The following is a 10,065-nucleotide window of genomic DNA, read 5'->3' on the forward strand; positions in this document are numbered from 1 at the left end:
GTTTGAGATGTATAAAACAATTACTGGTTGTGTTACAACTGATTTTTTGGAGTTGGAATTGAGTGGGGTTTCCACCATAGAAGGTTCTAGAATAATAAATTGTTGGAAGGAAATAGATGATCGGGCTATCGCTTGGAAAAACAAAGATTTGGAAAGTTCATTGATGAAAAGTTTAGGAGAGATTGAAGATGAGATGAATGAATATTTTTGTAATGTGAAAACACTCAAAGATAGCAAAAGAGTTTTGAGGTTTTGGTAATGATGAATCCTTGGAAATCAGTGGGCTAAAAGGTCCCCGGGTGTTGATGATCTTGAAGGGAGAGTCCTGAAAAATCAAAGAAGATCAGAGAAGACCGGTGGTGGCCGGTCTTGAATCCTCTGATGGTAAAGTTAGTGGGTTGAAGTAGAAAAGAAAGAACTTCAAAGACTTCACCATTTTTTCTAGAAAATAAAAATGTCTCCCTATTACCTCTGCATAGAAGGGCCTTTATATAGTGTTAGCCTAATAGTTATTTTTCCTATCGTCGTAGAGTTTGGAGGATTCAGAGATAACTTCCATAACTGCCATGAAAGTTACCTCATCGGGACTTTTGTTCAATAGTTAACAGAAGGCTTGGTTCGCAACAACGTGACTCTTGGCTTTTGGAAAAGTTTACCACTATCAGATAAACCTTGTCCATCCATCACTAAAGACGGACGAGATTTGCAGCTAGTACATCCCCCAATGGACGAGTTAATGAGGGACAAGTGCAAAAGGACGGTAAGAGAGGGACGAGTGTAAGAGCCACTCATTCTCTACTTTGTACTTTGTCATGGACGGCCATATGGATGAGACATAGCTAAGCACGTTTTCGTTGCACCATCAGTTGCCCCCTCGTCCATGGGTCATCCAAGAAAATATAGTAATTTAATTCTCTAGACGGACGAGCTTCTTTCAACAATTAGAGATGCCACGTGTTATAACCTAAATGGTGGCCCATTTCTTTGATTCATTTTTTCGAGACGAAGACCACGTGTCATCATTTGGTTGGTTACGTCGTTTCATATGCTTAGGTCAATCATCTATAAATAGTGGAATGCCTCCACTGCCCTCTACACTTCTGAGATTTTCCTTCCTTGACATTCATCGTCTAGAGCCTCGTCTAAGAGTTCCCTCGTGTCCATAGTTTCAGCTCATCCTAGAGCCAGGTATTCGCTCTCTTCTCGTCTTTTAGGTTTTCAAAATTTTCTTTCTAGAAAATGTCAGAAACAACTATCTCCTCGTTTAGCAATAGTACAGAGAAAGCTATAGACGAGTTTTATGACAAGAGTAGTGATAACTCTAGTGATGCTAGTAGTAGTAGTAGGGGAAACACCACTAATGAGGAATATGTCTCAGGGGTCCCTAGGCTTCCCTTAGAAGTAGTACATAAACAACTTAGAAAAACTTTAGGGTCCCAGATAGGTACCTCGTCTTCTATCCCTCCGTCTAGTCCTTTAGACTAGATGGAGATAACTGTATATAGTTGTGCCGTAGATATTCCTTCCAAGATGGACGAGGAAAGATTAAACAATCTTAGGGAGTGGTACCAAATTCCAGACGAGTTTAATCCTAGATTGTCCGTCCGTGGAGAATGGTGTTGTAATCCCCATTTTGGGATAGGTGTATATGAGGCCTACCTTCTAGGAGGTCTTAGGTTTCCTTTAAATGCTTTTACCAAAGAGTTGTTAGTTAGATTAGGTCTAGGAGTATGTTAATTCAACCCAAATGCATGGAGATTAATTATCTCTATGCAAATTTTGTGGAGGGAAGTGTTTGGAGGGGACCGCCCTATTACTGTGGACGAGTTCCTCTACTGCTACAAACCCTCAGAGATTCATCAATCCCCTGGCTTTTATCAATTCACGGCCAGAGGTAAAGATTGTAGATTGGTGAAATCCTTGGCCTCATCTGATAGAAAATGGAAGACGGAGTTTTTCGTCGTCTCTGGATTTTGGGCTAGAAATCTTGTAGGCGTTGGTCGGGATACTTTTGGTCGTTTTACTAGGGACCTAGGGAACCTTCCTCCTGAGGGTAAGTCCCTTAGCTTTCCCCATCTTCTCTCTTTTTTTTTTTATTATTTATTATTATTATTATCATTTAACTTCAATTTATTTCATTACAGTCGTTGGACAACCTGCCTTAAGCAAGCTACACCGTGACCGCATCCACAGGGCTCGTCTACACACAGACAGGGATTTTCATTCCTCGATCAATCTCTGATGACTAGCCAAGTAGGGGTTAGGCCCTAATCCATCTGACATAGCACTTGCACACGAAATTACTGTAAGAAAAAGTAAGTTTCAAATTTCAACATTCCTTATATCTTTTATTTTCATTTTCCTTCGTGTTAAAGTAAACTTTCTTCGTCTTTTCTCTTTATAGGAATGGCAACCATGAGAGATAACAAGGGAAAGGAGGTAAGTGCTGAGGGGACTCGTCTTGAGCCTGATCGTCAAGCTCGTCCTTTAGCTGGAGATAAGAGGAAGACCATATCCAAAAACTTAGATTTGGAAAATCTCCCTAGTAGACGTGGCAAGAAGATCAAGCATGGCTCAACCCAAGTACTCAAGCTTACTCCATCGTCCCACCAGCCAGCCAAAGTCTTTGATGTTGACTTGTCTACTCCTGTTGAGTCCACCTCGTCCAAGGCCCCACCGTCCAAAACTGTGTCAACCTCGTCTCAACCTTCCCAAAAGGTCCCTTCAAACATTATTGAAAATGAAGACCTAGCCTGGGAACGTTTCAAGAACGCTGTTTTTGACGAGGATATAAACGTCTATTATGACATGTCCCTCAAGGATTTTGAACACTCTAGTGTCCATGACCTTTTCAAGGTAACATTTATCTTCATCCTGACTAAATGTTCATTTCCCTTCTTCCTTTTTTTTTTTTTTAACTTTTATTTGTTGTTGACTTTTATAGGGCATGTCCAAGTTTATAGCAGCGTCTAGACAGGCCACAGGGTTGGACAAGACGAGGATCTTGTTAGAGACGAGGATACAGGAGTTAAAGGAAGAAGCTAAACAATGGGCTGAAGTGGCTGCTAAGACTACGGACGAGGTGAAGGAGTTGAAAGCTTTGGTTGAGGATTTGAAGGCTAGTGTTGCGGAAAAAGATGCTCATCTTGAAGACTTGTAGAAAAAGAACGGTGAGCATAGCATTCTCCTCTCCAAGGCAAAGGAAGATGCAGTGGCTGAATTCAAAGCATTTAAACAATACATTAATGTTTTGGATACCAACTATGCAGCAGGGTTTGAAGATTTTAGGATGGACGCTGTTGAAATGTTTCCTGATGTGGACTTCAGCTCTATTGTACTCAATTTGAATGCTGCCACCACTAGCTCTCTCCTTCACCTCGGCTCTGAGGACGCCAATATAGAGGATGATGCCACGACCCAACCTTAGGACGACCCCAACATAAATGCCTTAGCTTAAAAAATATCTTGATGTTTATGTCTTCCTCACCTTCTTTTTTTTTTTTTTTTTTTTTTTTTTTTTTTTTTTTTTTTTTAATTCAAGTACATTTAGCTCGTCCATGTTTAAGGATAAGTTTTGATAAAACAGTTAATTTTGTAAGGGTGTTTGGACGTTTCTCGTACACCCTTGAAATAATTGAATGAATGTTGTTTCTCTTATATATGCATGGACGAGAGTATTTATTTTCATATACAGGATTCCTTGTTTTGCTTGTCTACATTTCATATATATATACTTTAACCATTTTTATTGGAATTTCACTTGAGTGTGATTTGTCCATGTGAAATGGTAAGTAAGAGCATTACTTAAGAGCATTACTTGTCCTTAGACTTGTCTTTGCATTCTGTTCGTCTATGGACAGCTTTTTAGCAGGTGACTTAACAAGTTCAAAACGTCTATGCTTTTCCTCGTCCATGGTATGGTTAGGTATTATGTTTTACCTTGCCCATTTTATGGACGAGCATGCTTTGGACTTGTTTATAATTTGCTCTTAGGCATGGGCTTTATCTTGTCCTTTGCTTTGGACGAGCATGCCTCGATTTCACTTTCTAAGAAACCTTGAGATTACATCTCTGCGTCTAGAGAATTTTCTCGTCTTGAGCTTTTTAGCTTTTTTCAAGAGTCAATATGAACAAAAGTGGTACGGAAATCATAGATTCACACAACATTATGTACATTCCACAAATATTGTTCACAACATAGATATTGTTCATAGACGAGGCATGTACTTAAGAAACTAATGCCTTTTAAGAAAAACAAATACAAGCCAAACCATAATTTTGTCCTTAAGCTCAACATAATAATAAGACAATATAAATAAACAAGTCTTTTATATAGATAGACAGCCTCCAGGCTCGTCCAAAATTATGTTCATATAGGATGGCATTTTACTAGTAGTACCTCCTGAGGTGCTCAACATTCCAAAGATGCTCCAACTTCCTCCCGTCTAGGGCCTCCAAGTAATAGGATCCTTGTCTTTTGCAGTTGACAACTCTGAAGGGGCCTTCCCAATTAGGTCCCAACTTCCTATGAGCTGGGTTCTTTGTTGCTAAGGAGACCCTTTTCAAGACGAGGTTGCCTATGTCAAACCGCCTTGGCTTTACCATTGCATCATATTGCTAGCCATAAGGTTTTTGTACCTTGCCATCCTTTATTCAGCGTCCATCCTTACCTCGTCTATTAGATTGAGGTTCAAACAGAGTTGCTCCTCGTTATCTTTGTCCTGATAGGCTGCCACCCTATGATTGGCCATGTGCACTTCTGCAGGTATGACTGCTTCAGTTCCATAGGCTAGCTTGAAAGGAGTTTCTCCTGTAGGAGTTCTCACTGTCATCCTATATGCCCACATAACACCTGGTATTTCATCTGGCCATACTCCCTTTGCTCCCTTAAGCCGAGTCTTGATTATTTTTAACAAGGATTGGTTTGCGACTTCAACCTGGCCATTTGCTTGTGGGTGAGGGGTGAGGAGTAGTGATTCTGAATCCTGAAGTGTATGCAAAAATCTTTGAAAAGTGCATTGTCAAATTGTCATCCGTTATCGAATACTAGCACCCTGGGTACGCCAAACCTGCATACAATGTTCTTGCACAAGAAGTTCTTGACATTTTGTTGTGTAATATTAGCTAAAGGTTCTGCTTCTACCCACTTGGTGAAATAATCGATACCAACCACAAGAAATTTCATTTGCCTTACACCTATTAGAAAAGGACTCAAGATGTCTAGTCCCCATTGTGTGAAGGGCCATGGGGCCGTCATTGGGGTTAGGTACTCTGATGGTTGTCTGGGGACGTTACTGAACTGTTGGCATTGATCGCAGACCTTGACATAGGCCTTAGCATCAGCTTGCATATTTGGCCAGTAATATCTTGCACGGACGACTTTATGGACGAGTGATCTGGCTCCTGAATGATTGCCACACACTCCCTTATGAATTTCTCTGAGTATATAATTCGCTTCGTCCGGAGCTAGACACCGGAGATAAGGCTGGGAAAAGCCTCTTTTGTATAGAGCCTCGTCCATAAGAACGTACCTGGCTGACCTTACCCTCAGCTTTCTTGCTTCGTCCTTTTCTTCTGGAAGTCGTCCATCTTTTAAGTATGATACAATTGGAGCCATCCAATTTCCTTTGCTCTGCACCTGTTGCACTTCTGGGATGTCTATACTCGGCATATATTGAATCTCATCAAACTTGTTGACGGCTTCACTTGCCGAAGCTTCTTTCGCTAAGGTATCTGCTTCCATATTCTCCTCCCTTGGGATTTGAACGAAGATAGTTTCCTCAAATTTTTTCATAACTCGCATAACCCTATTAAGATACTTCCTCATTTGTTCTTCCTTAGTCTCGTACATCCCATTCACCTGGCCCATGATTAGCTGAAAATCTCCCAAGACGAGTATTAACTTAGCTTCCATGGACTTGGCCAATTCCAGCCCTTTGAGAAGAGCTGCATACTCAACTTCATTATTGGTTGCTTGGTACTGTAAGCGAACTTTGTGTTTCAGTTTATCCCCTTCTGGAGATTGCAAAACCATACCTATTCCTCCGGCGTGCTGTGTAGACGATCCATCTACATGGACAATCCATTTCTGGTTGCGTTCCATCTTACTTACATCATCATAACTTGGAGTGAACTCTGCAATGAAGTTTGCTAGAGCTTGAGCTTTTATGGAATGCCTAGGTTGGTACTTTATGTCGAATTCACTGAGCTCAACAGCCCATTGAATCAATCGTCCTGCAGCCTCTAATTTGTTCATTGCTTTCTTGTGTGGATGATCTGTTATGACGTTGATGACATGAGCCTAGAAGTAATGTCTTAGTTTTCTGGAGGCTGTTATTAGTGCGAAAACCAACTTCTCCATTAGGGGATATCGTCCTTCTGCTCCCCTCAGTGCTCTACTTGTATAATACACTGGCTTTTATACTTTCCCTTCCTCTCTTATCAATGCTGAGCTCACGGCATGCGGGGTTACTGCCAGGTATAAAAACAGCTCTTCTCCTGTCACGGACGGACTCAGCAATAGAGCCATAACGAGGTACGTTTTCAAGTCTTAAAAGGCTCTCTGGCACTTGTCCGTCCACTCAAACGCTTTCTTTAGAACCTTGAAAAATGGTAAATACTTGTCAGTAACTTTAGAAATAAACCTGTTAAGGGCAGCAACTCGTCCGGTAAGAAACTGGACTTCTTTGATACTCTATGGAGGCTTCATATCTAGAATTGCTTTAATCTTTTCCTAGTTTGCTTCAATCCCTCTGTGTGAAACCATGAAACCAAGGAATTTCCCTGACGATACTCCAAAAGAACATTTGCTAGGGTTCAACTTCATGTGATACTGCCTTAGTGTGTCAAACGTCTCCTGCAGGTCGTCTAGATGCCTTCCCTTGTCCTGAGTTTTCACTAGCATGTCATCCATATAGACTTCAACATTCCGCCCGATCTTTGGATGAAACATATGGTTAACTAGTCGCTGGTATGTCAATCTAGCATTTTTCAAACCGAAGGGCATTACTTCATAACAAAATAATCCCTGACTAGTGACGAAGGATGTCTTCTCCTGGTCGGCCTCATTCATCCTTATTTGATTGTATCCTGAGAAAGCATCCACAAAGCTAAGTAATTTGTGGCCTGCGATAGAATCCACTCGTTAGTCAATGCACGGCAATGGATAGCTATCCTTAGGGCAAGCTTTGTTGAGATCAGTAAAATCTACACAGATCCTCCACTTGCCGTTCGCCTTTTTGACCATTACCACATTGGCCAACCAATTTGGATAGTATACTTCTCTTATAAATTTCACCACCATCAACTTCTGAACCTCGTCTCTAATAGCATCATCTCTCTCCGGGGCAAACACCCTTTTCTTTTGTTGAACTGGCTTTGAGGAAGGACATACGTTTAGACAGTGAGTGATGACACTAAGGTCTATACCCGGCATATCCTCATGAGTCCAAGCAAATACATCAGTGTTTTTCCTCAAAAACTGGATGAGGTCCTCCTTAATTTTTTCTTCTAGATCTGCCCCAATTCTGGTACACCTCTCCGGGTTTATCTCGTCTAAAGAAACATCTTCCAACACTTTAGCAGGTTCTGCCACGACTCTCTTTTCTTCAATATTCATGGCCTGAATTTGTTCGTCCATGGCCAACATTGCTAGGTAACACTCTCTTGCTGCTAGTTGGTCTCCTTTACTTCTTGTTCTGTAGGAAACTTAACCGATAGGTGATAAGTGGATGTAACAGCCTTCCAACTATTTAAAGTCGCCCTTCCAATTATGGCATTGTAGGAGGATGAACAATCTACCACAAGGAAGTTCACCTCATTGGTGACTTGTTGCGGGTATGCCCCCACTGTCACTGATAATGAAATAATGTCCATATGCTGTACCTTCATTCCACCAAAACCTACTAGGGGGGAGCTTGCTGGTCGGAGCCGGTCTCGTCCTAATCTTATCTGCTGAAAAGCTAGATAATACAAAATATCAGCCGAACTTCCATTATCTATTAGCACCCTTCTAGTCTTATAGTCAGCAATAAGGAGGGTGATGACAATAGCATTGTCATGAGGGTGATGAATTCTCTCGGCATCCTTGTCCGTGAAGGTGATTGCCTGCTCGTCCGTAGTCCTTGCTCTCGATGATTGTCTAGAGAGTTGGACGTTTTGCACTACTTTCAAGTATGCCTTCTTTGACTTGGACGTCTGTCCTGTAGAACTTCCCCTAAGGATGATTCTTATTTCTCTGAGTGGTGGTCGTGACGATTCCTCTACCATCCTTTTCAATTTCTCGTCCTTGTGATCTCGTCCAAGGAAATTTCTCAGCTTCCCTTGCTTGATAAGATTCTCAATCTGTTGCTTCAAATCAAAGTATTCGTTCGTATCATGCCCATGATCTCTATGGAAGAGACAATACTTATTCTAATTGCACTTGTTGGGATCTCCCTTCATCTTCTCCGGCCACTTCAAGGAAGGCTCGTCCTTGATTTGCATAAGGACTTGCTCAAGTGGCACGTTCAAAGGGGTGTACTGTTGATTTCACGCTGAAGGACCTGCTTTCTTCTCTCGGTCCTTCCTATCTTTTGTTCGTCCCTTCTTAGGACAAGGACCTTGTTCCGACTGACGCATTGGGTTGGCTTCCACTTTCTCAACTCTTTTCCTCTTCTTGGCTATGATAGCATCCTCCGCATTCATAAAGTTCTGGGCTGAATAAACTAGTTCAGCCATGGTCTGAGGCACCTGTTCATATAACTTGTGGATGAACAAATTAGAATGAACCCCATTATAGAATGCCGCTAGAAGGAGCTTATCATCCATCTCGTCCACTGCCAAGGCATCCCTATTGAACCACGTGATGAAGGACCGCAAACTTTCATTCTCCCCTTGCTCTATGGTTAGCAAGCTAGGCGAAGAACATTTATGCCTCTGCCCTCCAATAAAATTATTAATGAACAACTTGCTTAACTCTTCGAAGGACGTCACAGTGTTAAGAGGTATTTTGCTGAACCACACTAGTACAGGTCCTTTGAGGGTAGTAGGAAAAGCTCTGCACATTATTTCATCTGGAACTCCTTGAAGGTGCATGGTAGTTTTGAAGGTGACAATATGGTCAAAAGGATCCTGCGTCCCATCATATGAATCTAACGGAGGCATCTTGAACTTCAGTGGCAAAGGGTGAGCATTGATGGAAGCCACAAAGGGGAAATCAGTCCTGTGAACTAAGTCTTCTACAAGGTTCGTTTTCCTCATATTCTCCCTCATCTCATCCATAACTCTTCTTATTTGATCCATTTCCCTTTCCAAATAAGGTACCCTCCGTGAAGTGGTACCCCTTGACTAGTTTTCAAGTTCAACATTCTTTTCCTCTTCTTGACTCTGGGCCCGTTCTTCGGTGTTCCATTCATGACGCTGCTTCCTTAAATCAAGTTGTTTGACCAACTCCTGGCTCTGGTGAGTTAACTCCGCCATAGCAGCGGCCATGGATTGCATGTGTTGGAATGAAGATGGTTGCATGGTGGGTGCTGATTGACGATCGTGATGAGGGTTACTAGAGGCGTCCCTGCTTTGTTGAGGGCCTGGACTAGTAGCCCTAGATCTTGTTCAAACCATTTCAACCCTTTGTTGGAGAAAGAAATCACAGAACTCAACAAATTAAGTTCAAAGGGCAACAAATTTCTTCCTCACAGACGGCGCCAATTGATAAATCCTTGGAAATTAGTGGGCTGAAAGGTCCTCGGGCGTTGATGATCTTGAAGGGTGAGTCCTAAAAAATCAAAGAAGATCAGAGAAGACCGGTGGTGGCCGGTCTTGAATCCTCCGATAGTGGGTTGAAGTAGAAAAGAAAGTACTTCAAAGACTTCACCGCTTTTTTCTAGAAAATAAAAATGTCTCCCCATTACCTTTGCGTAGAAGGGCCTTTATATAGTGTTAGCCTGACAGTTATTTTTCCTATCGTCGTAGAGTTTGGAGGATTCAGAGATAGCTTCCATAACTGCCATGGAAGTTACCTCATCGGGACTTGTGTTTAACAGTTAACAGAAGGCTTGGTTCGCAACAACGTGACTCTTGGCTTTT

At 41.8% G+C, this 10,065-nt stretch overlaps 1 protein-coding gene across 1 annotated transcript; it reads right to left on the reverse strand.

The window, feature by feature from the left end:
- Nucleotides 1–7,671: 7,671 nt before the first annotated feature.
- LOC136065322 (uncharacterized) lies at nucleotides 7,672–9,282 on the reverse strand. The gene is made up of 2 exons (XM_065768374.1): nucleotides 8,534–9,282; nucleotides 7,672–8,389 (listed from the first exon to the last, which is right to left on the reverse strand). Exons 1-2 carry the CDS (start codon nucleotides 9,280–9,282, stop codon nucleotides 7,672–7,674), a joined length of 1,467 nt encoding a protein of 488 aa, XP_065624446.1.
- Between the last annotated feature and the right edge of the window lie 783 nt (nucleotides 9,283–10,065).

This window comes from Quercus suber, unplaced genomic scaffold (genome assembly GCF_002906115.3).
Source record: "Quercus suber isolate HL8 unplaced genomic scaffold, Cork oak 2.0 scaffold_927, whole genome shotgun sequence".
NCBI classification, from domain to species: domain Eukaryota; kingdom Viridiplantae; phylum Streptophyta; class Magnoliopsida; order Fagales; family Fagaceae; genus Quercus; species Quercus suber.

Excerpts from the sequence above, each read along its gene's own strand:
- LOC136065322 (XM_065768374.1), bottom strand. The coding sequence starts at position 9,282 with ATGGATCAAATAAGAAGAGTTATGGATGAGATGAGGGAGAATATGAGG. Across the intron at positions 8,390-8,533 it reads AAGAAAGCAGGTCCTTCAGC|AGATCATGGGCATGATACGA; the intron begins GTGAAATCAACA and ends TCTCTTCCATAG.